The sequence below is a fragment of the Chrysemys picta genome, chromosome 4 (assembly GCF_011386835.1).
Source record: "Chrysemys picta bellii isolate R12L10 chromosome 4, ASM1138683v2, whole genome shotgun sequence".
NCBI lineage: Eukaryota > Metazoa > Chordata > Testudines > Emydidae > Chrysemys > Chrysemys picta.
Window position 1 is genome coordinate 21,905,523 of NC_088794.1, and position 16,467 is coordinate 21,921,989.

At 48.0% G+C, this 16,467-nt stretch overlaps 1 protein-coding gene across 3 annotated transcripts; it reads left to right on the top strand.

Moving 5' to 3' along the window:
- The first annotated feature begins 104 nt into the window (after positions 1-104).
- On the top strand, positions 105-14,822 carry LOC101944245 (gastricsin-like). Of its 3 annotated transcripts, XM_065591621.1 has the most exons (11): positions 105-3,894; positions 4,226-4,504; positions 5,987-6,174; positions 6,879-7,029; positions 8,166-8,283; positions 9,528-9,646; positions 10,448-10,647; positions 12,799-12,921; positions 13,552-13,699; positions 14,155-14,253; positions 14,451-14,822. In XM_065591621.1, the coding sequence occupies exons 3-11, from the start codon at positions 6,119-6,121 to the stop codon at positions 14,604-14,606; spliced, it is 1,170 nt and encodes a 389-aa protein (XP_065447693.1). In that variant the 5' UTR covers positions 105-3,894; positions 4,226-4,504; positions 5,987-6,118; the 3' UTR covers positions 14,607-14,822. The 3 variants fall into 3 exon arrangements, with proteins under 3 accessions (XP_065447693.1, XP_065447691.1, XP_065447694.1); XM_065591619.1 differs by having other exon boundaries at positions 105-4,504; positions 5,677-6,174; XM_065591622.1 differs by having other exon boundaries at positions 105-4,504; positions 6,032-6,174.
- The last annotated feature ends 1,645 nt before the right edge of the window (positions 14,823-16,467 follow it).

The window sequence follows — 16,467 nt, forward strand, 5'->3', positions numbered from 1 at the left end:
GTTTGCTGTTAAATAGAGAATTGTCAAGTTTAAAGATGAATTTTAGTTGCTTGTTTAAGTTGGAGACCCTGTGTGCTGCCCAGAATCAATGCTAGTGTAAGTAGGCACTTTCCTTCATGCAACTCTGCTAGTGCTCCGAATCCTGACCTGCTATGCCAGTCTTGGCCTCCCCATACAGCTCTGCCAATGCACCTCTATCCCAACCTCCTGTAACCTATGCTATTTCAGTCCTGGACGCCACCTGTAGCTCTGCCGGTGTCCTGCAATCATGGCCTGCAGCACTTCTTGTTATTCTATTCTTGATCTCATGAACAGCTGTGCCAATGCACCCTAGTCCTGACCTACACTACGCTCTGTTTTACCAGTCCTGGGCTCCCCACAAACAGTTACGCCAATTCACTTCAATTCTGACCTGTTGCTTTTCCAGTCCTGTGCCTTTCCCAAGCAACAGAACATAGGCTTTTCCATGTGAGATCAGCGCATTGCTCCATCAAGACCCAGTATCCTGCCTCCAGCAACAGCCTCTGCCTGGTTATTCACTACTTTTGCCATGTTGTGGGAGATTTTCAAAGGCAAAATGGAATGTAAGCACCTGGCTGCATGTGTACCCTTGAAAATCTCACTGTTTATAGAAAGTGCTTTGTGGAATACGGATGACAGTTCCTGCCCAAAAGAGCTTAAATCTAACCTGGATAATACAATACAGAGCCCACTGGTTCCAATGAAAGGAAGTGAAGGGGCATCGCAAGAGAGGTGTGTTTGAAGTTATTTGAGGGGAGCTTCTTGGCTGGTGGGATTTTGGAGGCTGTGCCAAACACAAAGGGGCACCATCGAGCAAAGCATAATAAGGACAATGGGAGGAGATGGAGAAACAGACTCGAGGACCCAAAGTGCTTACTAGCTACAATCTATTTAGCTTTGAGCTATCACTTAATAAAAGGCTCCTGTTTGAGCTTCTTATCAGCTGTGAAATGTACCCAAATAATTCAAACTGCAGGCAGTAGCAGTATTGCCAATCTCAAGCATTTGAAAATTACATCAGACCCCCCAAAAATCAGGAGATTGGCTTAAAATCATACGCTTTTTAAAAAATAAGTATTTGGGGACTTTCTTTGTGCTTTAGGGGTCATGGTTTCAGGGTTTCTCTGCAAACAGTGCTATAAATGTGTGTGTGTGTGTGTGTTTTTTAATGAAATCTGAGAATCCTTTGATTTCAGTGGTGTGACCGTTAAGGAAACCACCACATATCATAAGACTTGGGGACAGTTCCAGTTAGGGAAAATCATGCTTCTCTAATCTACTAGAATTTTTTGAGCTTGTTTGACCAAGTAGTGAATAAGGAGGACTGGTTGATAGAACTTATCTGGGCTTTAAAAAGCCTTTGGCAAAGTCCCTCACAAAGAAGTTCTTAAGAAAACTGAACGATCACAGGAGTGAGAGAGAAAATTCTGTCATGGATCAGAAACTGGCTAAGAGACAGAAAAGAAAGAGGAGTCAATGGCCAATTTTCAACCTAGGGTGACCAGATGTCCTGATTTTATAGGGACGGTCCTGATTTTTGGGTCTTTTTCTTATATAGGCTCCTATTACCCCCCACCCCCTGTCCTGATTTTTCACATTTGCTGTCTGGTCACCCTATTTCAACCTGTCAAAAGGTTAACACTGCAATATGCCACAAAGGTCCACGCTAAGGCCAGTGTTTATTATATTAATGATATGGGATGGGATGAATGAAGCAGTGGCAACATTTGCAGACACAATGATTATTTAGGTTAGTTAAAACCAGAGAAGTTGGCAAAGAACTAATGATGGCAGATAAAATTCAGCTTACTAGGTTCTAAACTGATAGAAATGACACAAGGAAAAGACCCTGCTGTTACTGAGGACAACTTGATGAAAACCCCGGCTTGGTGTATAGTAGTGGCCAGAAAACTAAAGAATGTGTTCTAAAGATAGAGATTGAAAATAGTACTGTGTCGTTATGCCGATTTTCTCAATTAACACCACATCTGCAGCTGGGATTCTGGTTGAGATTGTCAAAACTGACTCTGATTCATCCACCCACCTCTCATTGAAATGAGTGAATGTTGTGTAGCCAAATTGCCTAGATGACTCTGAAGTTCACTGATTTGTTCAGTTCTGGTCTCCCCGTCTACGAAAAGCATGTTAGCAGAAAGAGAAAGGGGCAGAGCTGGGTGATAGTATGATGAGTCCTGGAAAGGCTTCAGTGTGAAGAGAGCGGGGACTATCTGTTTTGGAGAGGAGATGCATAAAAGGGGTCATGAGAGAGGAATATGAAATAATGACTGCAATAGAGACGTCTCAGGTGCTCCTGTGTACCCTAGTAACTTCTTAAGACAAAACCAAATCAATATCCAATGAAACTGAAAGGCAGTGCATTTTAGAACTGACGGAAGAAAATCCATTTTTTACACAGTATGTAATTAACGTATGGGACTCATTGCCACAAAAGATCATTGAACCTAAGAAAATTGGTAGGACGTCAGATGAGTAGATATTTAGATCAATAATGAGAACATCCATGTTTGGGTCAGACAGGATAGAAAATGCACGAGGACTATAAACTTTCATGCTTCAGGGAATACATCAACCACTACTGCCTGGAGTCAGGAATAAAGTTCCTTTAGGAGCAGGTTACTCCATAATTGTCCACTATGATGTTCATTGCAGTGACCCGTGAATCATCTGCTAATGATGGCCACAGGATCCTGGATTTAGATCATTGCTCTGAACCAGTTTAGCAATTCTTACATTTCTAGTGTTGGCAATAAATCATGCTTCAGTTGATACAACCAGGCACCTGGCCTCTTGCCCATTTTTAATGGCGCTTGAAGGAGAAAGGAACATTCTGCAAGACCAAATCAGATCTGAGTGTGTGAGGTGGGATAACAGGGTTCCTTCCATGCCCCTTTCCCACCCACATTCAATTTGCTTTTCTGTAATTTTGGCCCATGGGGCGAGCAGTTTCCACTGTTTATCTAGGTCCTTGGTGATAAGGGTCCCCTTGAGTGAGCTGATATTTATATTTACCCTTTTATAATAAAAATCCAGAGAACAGGATATGGGCCACGTAGCATATACCTCTGCTGAGAACAGTCACAATCTTTGGGGTGGAGGGTAAGAGCTGCTGCTTGTGTAGCTAAGCTTGAGAGTCTTCCTTCTCCTTGCTGTTCTGCACCTCTCCCTGTTCCCACAGATATCAAGGAAATCAGACATCTAAACTGCTGCAAAGTGTGGCACTGCTCTTATGACAATAGGCTGAAGAATTTACCCATCTGCAGTTAGGAAAAGAGACTATGGAGGAAGCAATTCCATAAGACTTGATTGGTGTGAAAAGTTCTTCAAGTGTTGACAAAGTGACCGTTTAAAAAGAAAGTGGGGTGGGGGAAAGGGGAGACAGACACCTCCCACCCCCAGCTATCTGCCGGAAGTAGGCACAATGCACTCAGAACAGGGCTACACACTGGTGGTTTGATCCAGACACTGGACTTGATTCAGGAATGATTGGGTGAAATGCTCTGGTCTGTGTTATGCAGGAGCTCAGATTAGATGATCGAAATGGTCCCTTCTGGCCCTTCCCCCTGTGAAATCTTTGCAAAACCCACCACGGTTGATCACAAGGGTGCAAGTGAAGCTCCCTTTGAACTTAGCAGCAACAGGACAACACTGATGCCCCTGGAACTGGAACCTCTGAAGTATAGACGAAATGTCCAGAGGGGTTTTTCTCCTAGCGAGTGATGCACACTCTGGAATTCGCTCCCCTAACAGCTCGTGTCAGAATCCACGTGACTCGGGGCTCAGGAGCAAACAGCAATAATGATCAGGACAGGGATTGACGTTGGAGGGTATTGATGGGAACTGGATGATGAAGTGGTGGCCCCAGCTGACGGACGCAGGAGTTGAGCTAGTTGCTGCTGAGTAGTGGGGAAGGTTTTGCTGTTCCTGTCCTGTGCACAGGGGGGCTTCGTTCTCCAAGGCCGAGCAAGGCCATTGATAAAGTCTCCCTTGCAGATCCAAGGGTGATCGAGTTTATGATCAGAGCTCTCCGCCCCTGGTGGTCTGCTGGGCTGTGCCTCCATAGGGATAACAACAGTCCTGTGTTATAAGGGATGCCCCTTATTTAAATACAAAATCAGTATGAGTGCCTTTTATCCCGTAATTCAACCAGGAGTGTAGCACTGCCAGCAGCCAGGGTGGTCCGGAGGATCGCTCTGGCACCTGAAATCGGGCAGAACCGTGCTCCACCTCTGGGATTGCACTTTGTGAAGTGCCGCCAGTTGGCAACTTGACCTGGCCGTACGGGGTCTCAATGCTGCTCAAATTAGTCCCGGCCGCTCCTCCGTCGTGCCAAAGTGGCCTCTGGACCCCCTGCTGAAAGTTGGGCCTTCACCCCGCATTGAAATCTGAAATGGCACCCTGCAGAGATTTCTTCCTCACCGCACAAGAGGATCAGGAGCTGCAAAAAGCAGCAAGAAATACCCTGGTGAGTGTTGCTTAATAATAATAATAAATATGCAAACTACAGACACCAAGTTTTGGCAAGTTGCCACCCCCACCTCTCCGCAGTGTCAGCCAGATAGATGTGTGTGCGCGCGCTATGAAAACCGGCCTTTATTTTTGAAATACAATGTTGGCAACCCTAAATATTCTATTAAGTCCCAGACAAAAAAAGATTAAAATGGAATTAAGGTTTAGAGTGCATCTCAGTATGGCAAGGTGAAAAACATGATAGTGATCATCTCCAAACCCAAGAAATTCAGAGTTAAGATTTTTATTAAGAAATGGAAATGCATGGTGAAGGCACCCAAATAACTAACTCTGCTCTGTAGTGACACCATTTAATAGCAATAAGATTACGATTAAGGCATTTTAGTGTTTGGTATCTCAGCTTAGACAAAACTGATTTTTAAAGACACTTTTTGTGCGTCTGCCACTGCTCCATTAGTGTAACTACTGGGCAGAGTTAAGGTTAAGAGTTACCAGTGCACCTGCAATTACTTTTGAGGGCAAATTGGATATTTGTGGGGCTAATGATGACTTAAATGTTTGGGTTTTTTTGCATGTAAGAGTCTCACCTAACCTTGCATAATCTCTTTTAAGTACTTAGCTGGCCTCACTACTACAATTTTTACTGTACTTACATGCAAAGATTTGATGTACTGTCACGCACTCAGTGTAATTGCAAATGCAAATTAAACATACAGTTGCACAAACAATGGGGCTCTTGGGGGTTATAAAAATCCTTCCCTAAAATTCACCCCTTGGTTGTTTTTAAAAGGCCACCATAGGGACATTCCTGCCTTCCAAGGTGAATGGAGCTCCCCTAATCAGCAGAGACTGTTTCGATATGCAACCCACACCACCATGTTTTGTTCTCTGAGGGACGTTACATACCCTTGTACTCAGGACCGCCCAGAGGATTCAGGGGGCCTGGGGCAAAGCAATTTCGGGAGCCCTTCCATAAAAAAAAGTTTCAATACTATAGAATACTGTATTCTCGTGGGGGGCTGGGGCAAATTGCCCCATTTGCTCCCCCCTCTGGGCAGCCCTGCTTGTACTTGTTTGGCCTCTTGAAAAGTTACAGGCGAGTACTGGGACGGAAACAATGCAGGTCACCCAAAACGATTCTAATCTTGTTGTTCTTTCCATTATAAGCCAACTGCCGTGTGTGATCAAACTTTTCCTCCTTTGGAGAAAGCATGCGATAGAACTATCAGACTGCAAGCAAGTGGAAGATAAAGGGGAACAAGCTGGTGGGTTGTTGGGTGTTTTGGGAGTTTAAGAACTTCGATTCCTCTTATCGTTCCAACATTTCTCTTCAAGGAGTAATTTAAAAATAAAATGGCAATTAGCCTTCTGATTAAGCAGCTGTTCTTGAGATAAAGGGTCCTTAGCCCTGTTAGGGCAAGCCGCAGCATGAAGTGTTATTGACAGTTGATAAGCTTCTGATATGTGAATGATATAGTGGCAAAAGGAGGCGGAGACAACAGTGCACCCTTTGGGTATATAGGCAGGGAGCCTGGGACTCCAACCTTAGCCCGGCGTCCAGGACTGAACCGGGGGACTGTTGAGAAACTGCTTGCACAAGAAGAGCATCATGAAGTGGCTGATCCTCGCCTTGGTGTGTCTCCACCTCTCAGAGGGGATGGTGAGGTGAGCATGGAATAACAGTGTGGCCACTTGACAGCGATTGCTGATTATGCTGGTGTGAAGGAAGGAATAGGAACATTGTGGGGAGTGGTTTGAGAAGGAGAGTGGCACTCCTGGGTTCTGTCCTTGGCACTGCCACTGACAGGCTCTGTGACCTTGGACAAATCACTTAATCTCTCTGTGCATTAGTTTACTTATCTGCAAAATGGGGGCAGTGCTACTGACCTTACTAGACTTGCAGATCAGTGAATCAGTAGTGCTTGTACAAATGCGAAGTACTATTCTTAAGAAGGATCAGCTTTTTCTTCTATGGCTTTGCATTTTCCCTGAGTCCAAGGAAAAATAGTCCACGGTTGGCCTTAACATTGACACCATTACCCCAGTGTCCATCTCCCATTCTTAGCTTTCCAGTGTGCTACTTTCATACTTCAGAGAGGTCTTAAGAGAACCAAGACTATGGAAGATATGGGGTGAAATTTATCCCTGCTGTAATTACAATGAAGTCAGTCCCTGTGGAACCCCACTAATTAGTCCAAGTGCATTGGGTTCTTTCAGTGACTGGAAAACATACCACCAAACTACCCCATCCCAAACCTATTGAAGCTATGGAAGAGAAGCAGGAAGAGTGAGACCAAAAAGGAGAGGGGGAATAGGAAGAGGGACAATGACGAGGGGAGACTTGATCGCTGTCTTTCTGTTCTGTGCAGAATTCCCCTGAAGAAATTCAAATCCATGCGGGAGGTGATGAAGGAGAAGGGCGTACTCAGGGACTACCTGAAGAACCACAAGTCTGACCCAGCCAGCAAGTACTTCAACAACTTTGCTGTTGCCTATGAGGCCCTGGTTAACTACCTGGATGTGAGTATGTACCTGATTGGAAAAAATAATGACAAAAATGGAGCAGAGACAAGGAAAAGATAGAGGCTGTCAACCGTGGAGCAAGGATGGGAGGAGAGCGAGAAATTCAAATGGAAAATATGATCTCCAACTTGCACCAGCCCATCTTCTGTAGGACGGTTCTTGTAGTGTACAGGAATCGGGTAGTATCCCTTTAAATAGTTTGTGGGCCCTCTCATGGTGGTCACCGTGTTTTAGAGCAGCCAACCAGAGCAGCCACATGTATGTAGCTAAGCCTTGCATGTTTGTGTCTACAGTAGAACCTCAGAGTTACGAACACCTCAGGACTGGAGGTGGTTTGTAACTCTGAAATGTTCGTAACTCTGAACAAAACGTTCTGGTTGTTCTTTCAGACGTTTACAACTGAACACTGACTTAACACAGCTTTGAAACTTTACTATGTAGAAGAAAAATGCTGCTTTTAGCCATTTTGAAACAAGCACGGGAGCAATTTCCTTACCTTGTCAAATCTTTTTTTTAAACTTTCCCTTTATTTTTTTAGTCGTTTATATTTAGCACAGTACTGTACTGTACTGTACAGTATTTGCTTTTTTTTTGGTCTCTGCTGCCTGATTGTGTTCTTCCAGTTCCAAATGAGGTGTGTGGCTGACCAATCAGGTCATAACTCTGCTGTTCGTAACTCCGAGGTTCTGCTGTAGTTAGTAAACACAGTTATTTGGGACTCAGCTATGCCCAGTGGTTCCTCCATATAGATTTTGTTCCGTGAGGAGTAAAAGACCCAACAATTCTCTCGGCCCTAATAAAGAGCACAGGCTGCCCTCTAGCTAGAATATATATTTAAGAAATTGAATCTCTCTGGAGGAAAGAGAAGGGTTAAAATGGAAGGGGGGAAAGTTTGCCCTTTTTTGGAAACCCTCTAGCATAGTTGGAGTCGTTTGCAAAACCTCTAACTGCATGAGATTCCACCGTCTCTTGTCACCATCCACCCACCTGGCAGCCCCATTGGTTTGAGATGACATATGTGGTGCAGATGGCAGTGACTGTCTTCAGCATGCTCAATAGTACTATTGGTTGGCAAGTGACACGGATCGTGAGGAGGAGAACCTGTGATGAAAAGAATGCCCCCTTTTCTCTAGGTGTCCTACTATGGGGCGATCAGCATTGGAACCCCACCCCAGAGCTTCCTGGTTCTCTTCGACACCGGCTCCTCCAACCTGTGGGTGCCCTCGACGTACTGCCAGAGCCAGGCCTGCAGTGAGTAATCGCCATGCACAAGGGGCCGAGGGAAACGTCTCTATCATGGAGGGAGGTTCTCTATCACAGTATCCCATCCTGGGCACTGACCGAGCCGTAATCCGGATTGTTCGTCAGGAATGACGCCCTTCAAATCCCAATATGCTAGGAGTGTTCTGAAGTCCCACTGCAGACCGAAAGATAACCAAGACTATGGAAGCGCATGTCATTTACGTAGTTTGGAAGCTCTGTGGGGCGGGGACCCTCTTTTTGTTCTGTTTGTACAGCGCCTGGCACAGTGGGGGCTGGTCCATGACTGGAGCTCCTAGATTCTTATGGGAATTCAAATAATAATTGATTTATTTATAGATATACACGCACACATAATTTAAAATAGATACTGTTTGATTATATAATACGCACACGGACACGCACATTATTCTTCTCTTCTTTGCTTCCCATCCATCGGCTCAGCTGACCCTAGGGCGAACGAAGTCTGTCCACCACTTCCTACCTCGTACCAGCTTCGTGGCTTTGTTCATCTTTGAACCTTTTGTTGCATGTCAGTCTCCACCATGTCCGTCCAGCACATCCTTGATCTTCCTCTATTTCTACCTGCTTGCAATTTGGTATCTGTCACCCTGTCTGGTATCCTTCCTGCGTCTGCTCTTGACACATGTCCAGACCTTCACAGTTGTCTTTCTTGGATCTTCTGCAGCAGCGTTATTTCTTGCCCTGTTTATGTGTCTATAAAAATAAAATCAATCCGTGTATTACAAAGGGCAGAAATTCCTATTCAAAGGCTTTCAGTCCCATAACGGCTCCATTGCTGAGGTGTCTGAAGCCCCAAAAAACTGTTTCAATCAGTGTAGGCACATGTGACAGTTTCAGACGGCTGCATGCAAAGAAAGAGGCAAGCCAGGGAAGGGATGGTCCCGTGGCTAAAGAACAGGATTGTGGGGCAGGGTTGTGTCCCATTGGGCAAGTCACTGCCCTGTTTTGTGCCTTCATCCCCCACCTGTAAAGTGCGGGTGATTAGACCTACCTCGAAGAGGAGCGGTGAGGCTTAATTGATTAGTAACGGGTGCAAAGTGTTGGAGAACCGCAGGGGGAAGGTGCTACAGAAAGGTCAAGTTTTGCCATTATTGGACATTTCTAGAGGGGATTAGTGTCGGGCTCAGTTCGGGGTGGGGAGCTTCAACTCCGAGTCTGAATCGGTCATTCGCATGAGCTGATAACTGACGCTGATCTGTGTTTACCTCTAGCCACCCACACTCTGTTCAACCCCAATGACTCCTCCACTTACTCTTCCAATGGACAGACCTTCTCTCTGCAGTACGGCAGTGGCAGTCTCACTGGAGTCTTTGGCTATGACACCGTGACAGTAAGTAATAGCATCAGCTGAGGAGAGGACATAGTTATTTGAGCTTCGCATGAGCTGGCAGGTGCTAGCATCCAAACTCCTTCAGCAGGCAGTGGTAGAAAGTCTCTGATTTCCCCTGTAGGCCCTGCCATGAGGGGGCTGAGATCACTCACTCTAGCTAGTGAATATACGGCCCATCACTCATTGGGGAATTTTCTGTTCAAACAGTGCCTTGCCGAGGGCCAGAACCGAGACATCTATTCCACTTTTAATCTCCAGATGATAAGGATATAATCTGGGTTTTTGAAGTGGGCTTTCAGAAACGAGGTGGTTGGGGAACAGGATGTTTGGGAGTATTTCAAACAAAACCCAAGGCACTCAGCATTCTTTTTTCAACACCGTGAACCTTCAGACTCCCAGGCTGTGTATGGAGAGGCATCTGTAGCTGGGAAGCCTTTCTTTAGTTGGACATCCACTAGTTGCAGAGCTTTGGAGGAATGTCTGAGCCTCAGTGGGTCTTGCTAGTAGTAACAACATATTATTGTAAGAGGCAGCGTGGTCTAGTAGTGGGAGTTGGGAGATCTGGTTTTTACTCTTAACTCTGTTTCTGACGGGCTGGGTAAGCGTTAGGTAAATAGCTTCCCTGTTTGTGCCTGTTTCCCTATCTATAAAATGGAGGTGATGATACCCACAGAAAGTGCTCTGAGATTTCTTGGCTGGTTAGATAAGTGCACCCAAAGTTCTCCTTCCTGGGTTTGCTAGGTTCAGTGGCCTGCTTGCTCTGTCTGGTTGTAATGGCTATTCCCATCTCTTGCTCTGCAGATCCAGGACGTTTCCATCACAAAACAGGAGTTTGGCCTGAGTGAGACTGAGCCTGGCACCGACTTTGTCTATGCTCAGTTCGATGGGATCCTCGGTCTGGGTTTCCCTGCCATTGCTGCTGGCGGTGCCACTACTGTGATGCAAGGTCTGATCCAGGAGAACCTCCTCAGTGCCCCGCTCTTCAGCTTCTACCTGAGTGGGTAAGTAGGAGGAGGCTATTCCCCGTCTCTTTAAGCCCTTCTACTGTCTTTATATTTCCCATGATCCCTTTCCCTTTGTGTCAGCTCCTCTGGTCTCCCATGCCCTGAGGAGGGCCAACAGCAGAATAATGTGGTGAAGGTTCTACCCAATCAGACGTAGCATGTTCCTTGGGGGCTACAGTCTCTAGGCTTCACTGTACCATTTCTGCTCTACTCCACTCTGATTAGGCCTCAACTAGAGTATTGTGTCCAGTTCTGGGTGCCACATTTCAGGAAGGATGTGGACAAATTGGAGAGAGTCCAGAGAAGAGCCACAAAAATGATTAAAGGTCTAGAAAACATGACCTAGGAGGGAAGATTGAAAAAACTGGGTTTGTTTAGTCTGGAGAAGAGAATACTGAGAGGGGACATGATGACCGCTTTCAAGTATGTAAAAGGTTGTTAGGAGGAGGAGGAAGAAAAATTGTTTTTCTTAACCTCTGAGGATAAGACAAGAAGCAATGGATTTAAATTGCAGCAAGGGAGGTTTAGGTTGGACATCAGGAAAAAGTTCCTAACTGTCAGGGTGGTTAAGTGCTGGAATAAATTGCCTAGGGAGGTTGTGGAATCTCTGTCATTGGAGATTTTTAAGAGCAGGTTAGACAAACACCTGTCAGGAATGGTCTAGATCAGGGGTCTCAAACTCAAACGACCACACGGGCCACATGAGGACTAGTGCATTGAACCGAGGGCCACATCACTGACACCCCTCCTCGCTGCCTCTGGCCTCGCCACCACTCCACCCCTTCCCTGCCCCAATCCAACCCCTTCCCCGAAGTCCCCACCCCAACGCTGCCCCCAGGGGGTGCAGAAAGGGTGCAGGGTGCGGCAGGGGGCTCAGGGCAGGGGGTTGGGGTGTGGGAGGGGTGTGGGATGTGGCAGGGGGTTGGGGTGTGGGATGTGGCAGGGGCTCAGGGCAGGGGGTTGGGGTGTGGGATGTGGCGGGGGGTTGGGGTGTGGGATGTGGCAGGGGGCTCAGGGCAGGGGGTTGGGGTGTGGGAGGGGTGTGGGATGTGGCAGGGGGTTGGGGTGTGGGATGTGGCAGGGGGCTCAGGGCAGGGGGTCAGGGTGTGGGATGTGGCAGGGGACTCAGGGCAGGGGGTCAGGGTGTGGGATGTGGCAGGGGGCTCAGGGCAGGGGGTCAGGGTGTGGGATTTGGCAGGGGGCTCAGGGCAGCGGGTTGGGGTGTGGCAGGGGGCCCAGGGCAGGAGGTTGGGGTGTGGGATGTGGCAGGGGGCTCAGGGCAGCGGGTCGGGGTGCGGGATGTGGCAGGGGGCTCAGGGCAGGGGGTTGGGGTGCGGGATGTGGCAGGGGGCTCAGGGCAGCGGGTTGGGGTGTGGGATGTGGCAGGGGGCTCAGGGCAGTGGGTTGGGGTGCGGGATGTGGCAGGGGGCTCAGGGCAGCGGGTTGGGGTGCGGGATGTGGCAGGGGGCTCAGGGCAGGGGGTTGGGGTGTGGCAGGGGGCTCAGGGCAGGGGGTTGGGGTGTGGGATGTGACAGGGGGCTCAGGGCAGGGGGTTGGAGTGCGGGAGGGGTGTGGGATGTGCCGCGTGTTTGAGACCCCTGGTCTAGATAATTAATCCTGCCACGAGAGCAGGGGACTGGACTCGATGCCCTCTTGAGGTCCCTTCCAGTCCTACGATTCTATGATTTGCTCTGGACACTCCGTGCCAGCTTTTTCCCAGATGCCGAGTACCCACAGTTACCTCCATGGCACCTTTGAATGCTGGGCACTAGATTGACAACTCCACCCTTGTTACAAGATGATTCATTTTCTCCAAACAGTAGATGAGGCTTTTCTGAAACACCCCATTGCAAACTCACTGGCACCCACCCGCCGTCGTCGTATTTGGGGACTGCCCAGGTTTGCATCTCACTGGATGAACGGGCAGGTGTCACAGCACCAATGTGTCTGGTGCATGATGATCGAAAGCTCCCCATAAGCTTGATTTCCGACCCCCCCCATTGTCACCAGGGTTCTTGGTCTATCTCTGAGAAGGTTTTTGTGCTATAACTTCAGCTAGGATCCTGGATGTTCCAGTCACAGTCTATCTTTGGACTCCGGAGATGGCTATAAATAACCAGGCACTTTCTCTCCTGTGCGTTTGTTTAGGCAAGAGGGCATTCAGGATGGTGGTGAACTTCTCTTTGGAGGGATTGACTCCAATTTGCACTCTGGTCAGATTGTCTGGACGCCTGTCACCCAGGATGCTTATTGGCAAATTGGAATTGAAGGGTAAGGTGGTTGTCATTGATATTTTCTGTAGGAATGTAGGGCCTGATCCTGAGCCCATCATAATCTGTGGGAGTCCTTCCGTTAATTTCAATGGGCTTTGGAACATGTTTGATCATAACAACAAACCTAAGAATGGCCACACTGGATCAGACGAATGGTCCATCTAGCCTGTCTTCCAACTGTGGCCAATGCCAGGTGCTTCAGCGGGAATGAACAGTACAGGACAATCACTGAGTGATCCATTCCCTGTTGTCCACTCTCAGTTTATGGCAATCTGTGGCTAAGGACACCCAGAGCATGGGGTGGGTTGCATCCCTGACCATCTTGGCTAATAGCCTTTGATTAACCTGTCCTCCGTGATCAGACAGAGGACTCTGGGAGCCAAGACCTGGACTCCTGGCTCCTACTCCGGACTCGGCTCCTGGGTTCTACTCCAGACTCTGCCCCTGAGTCTCTGTGGGACCTTAGATAACCCAAACTTAAAAAGTTCCAGAGATGCCACGAGAACACAAAACAGTAGCTCTAACATCTCTAATGGCAGCACCCCCATGTTCTTGGTTCATCATGCAAGAGATAGGTACATTGCTGCGGAATTTTCCTGCTGAAGTGTCCTGTGTTCTGTTCCCTTAGTTTCTCTGTTGACGGACAGTCCACTGGCTGGTGTAGCAGTGGCTGCCAGGGGATTGTGGACACTGGAACTTCCCTACTCACTGCTCCACAGGCGGTTTTTTCGCAGTTGATGGAGGACATTGGCGCTCAGGAGAACAGCGATGGAGAGGTATGGAGAACAGCTGGCCACCGGGAGGCTTAAAAGTGGAAGAGGGGAAGAACCTTGCCGCTAAGCAGGTTTCTGTTAGGTGAAGCAGCTTAGAGAAAGTGTGGTCTAGTTGTTAAAGCAGGTGACTGGTTGCCTGGACTATTCTATTCTTGGATCTGCCACTCACTCTCAGTTGGGTCTTGGGCAACTCATTTAACCTTTTTTGTGCCTGTTTGCCCATCTGTAAGGTGGACCTAATAATCTCTGCTTGTTCAGGGTGTTGAGGCCTTTCAATTGTAGTAAAGCATTTGACTTCCTTCCTTTTCCATGTGATCGTTATAAAGAGCTTTCCCAGGCTGATGGAAGGCAGCTCTGTGTGGAGAAGCGCGGGGTTCGAGAGTCCCATGGGATGTAGCATTTTGTCTGCAGTGGCTGTACATAGTACGCAAACCTGCTCTTGCTTCCTCTTTCCACAGTACACGGTTAGCTGCAGCAGCATTGACAGCATGCCTACCATCTCCTTCACCATCAGTGGAACCAGCTTCCCGCTGAGCCCCTCTGCCTACGTGCTCCCGGTATGGATTCTCATCGCAGTGCGCTATCCTCACCTTCCTCTACTTGCATAGTCTCCTCTGGGTGGGCTCCCGGAGAGCTGTATATTTGATATGGGTCTGCTGGGCACATCCGTACTTGTGTTATCCATGTGACGGGGTATGACCAGAGCTTCCAAACCAAAGGGCTTTAACTCAGCTTTCTATCTTCTTCTCAACAGAGCAAAAGCACCGAGTGCGTCCTGGGCATCTCACCCACTTATCTGCCATCCCAGAACGGGCAGCCCCTCTGGATCCTGGGTGACGTCTTCCTCAGGGCATATTACTCTGTTTACGATGTAGGCAACAGTCAGGTGGGCTTTGCCCCAGCAGCGTAAGTGCCACCGACTGTCTTCCACGCTGCTCCGAACCGTCTCCTGCCACTGCTCCAACCTGCTGGGCTGTGACACTCTGGCCCCCGCATGCCTCTTGCCAAGGATTTTGAACTTCTCTCTGTACTGAACTTTTGCAAATTTCTGAAGCCTCTCTCCGGTGAATTCTGGGCTCCCCTTCGAAGGTGACTGCAAATAAATAAAAGGCATTAAAAACATGAAGCACATGTGTTTTGGTTTGATCTCTTGGTGCAAAATAAGCACCTGGCTGAGGGAAGCATGGCATCAAAGCGGTATGTCCTGGGCAGAAACATGCAGCTGCTCTGAGTAGGGGCGAATTTAAAGCTAAACCAACCACGGGAATTTCATTTAAATACCACCCACACTTAACATGGTGTTGTAGGATAGTGATGCTGCAGCTCCAAGTTTAAACACTACCTGGCTCACTACATCTTCCCTTCCTTTGTTGGGACTAGTGGCTTGATAATATGCAGCTCTTTTAATCTGTAGATCTCAAAGCACTCTGAGATGTGGTAGCAGAGGCCCAGGGAGGATGAGGTTTAAGCAGAACCCTGGTCACTTAGAAAATGATCGTCCCTCCTTTAGTTAAGATAAGGTTGATAAGAATGTTTGGTGGTTATGGCAAAGGCCTGAGAATTGTGAGTGCTGGTTCCATTCCTGACCGTGCCGCTGAATCCCTATCTGAACTCAGGCAAGTCACTTCCCTGCTATGGGCCTCAGTTTACCCATCTGTTAACTGAAGACTACAGCTGGTCAGAAAAACTTCCAATTCAACAATTTGCCAATTCAGCAAGACCACAACATCTCACAGATCTGGTCCGATTTCACCAAAGAGCCAACGGAACCAGGAAGGTGGAACTCTAGGGAACCTGGGACATTTCAACACCCTTGAGGTGGGGCTTGTTGGCCCTTAATCTTCTGCTACAGAATCCGAGTTGATGTCAATGGGACATTGAACTCATGGGCAGAAACATCTAGCCGCTCCTGATGAGCTACTCTGAGCACGGGCAAATCTAGGGGCCAAATTTTGCTCTTAGGTACAGCGCTCTCAGCTGCAATCAGTGGGAGTCGCTCGTATCCTGCCTTGGGGTAACGGTGCTCCAGAATTCCAGTCCTGACTCTACTGCTGACATTTGATGTGACAGAGAGCAAGTCACTTTCCCTCTCTGCCATATGGGGATAGGAACACTTTCCTCCGTACTTAATTTACCCTCATAGCTGCCTACGGTTGCCAGTTTTGGCTGGACGTCTTCCTGGAGGCTTCATCACCTGACATAATCTTTAATTAAAGTTTCATCTTTAATTCCTGGAGACTCTGGGATGATCCTGGAGGGCGGGCAACCCTGCAGCCTCCTCTTTCGACATTTGTGAAAGCACTTTGAACTCTCAAGAGCGGATTTTTATCTCCGCTACACCACCATAACCTAGAATAATTCAGCATCGGGCTGTTCCTTGCTAGAAAATGAAGTCACATTGGAACATGACGGTTGTGTCTGTGCTCTCTGCACAATGTTAAGAATATGTGGAAACCACACAGCCCCACTGGTTCCGAAGAACGAGGTTTACTAACTGCATGCAGATAGACAAAGACGAGCTACAGGGGTACGGTGCTGCTCTGGCAGGATTCCAGTGGCTTCAGCAATAGAAGACAAGGATCCTGACCGCAGCTTAGCCTCCCCACCCAGCTCCGGGACTGGCGGGGCAGAAAGCCTGGGTGCTCAGTCTCCATGCCCCCTCCAGCTGCAGGCAGGCCGAAGTGAAATTGACAAGAGAGCCGCAGCCTGCCTGCCGGGGGAGCTGTCACTTTGATTTTCCTGACAGGGAGTTGACATTTTTTTGGCAAAAC

What these genes read in the sequence shown, in the direction of transcription:
- LOC101944245 (XM_065591619.1), top strand. Translation starts at nt 6,119, where the DNA reads ATGAAGTGGCTGATCCTCGCCTTGGTGTGTCTCCACCTCTCAGAGGGG. An exon ending in CTGCCAGAGCCAGGCCTGCA is followed by an intron (nt 8,284 to 9,527) that starts GTGAGTAATCGC and finishes GTTTACCTCTAG; the next exon opens with CCACCCACACTCTGTTCAAC. An exon ending in TTGGCTATGACACCGTGACA is followed by an intron (nt 9,647 to 10,447) that starts GTAAGTAATAGC and finishes CTTGCTCTGCAG; the next exon opens with ATCCAGGACGTTTCCATCAC.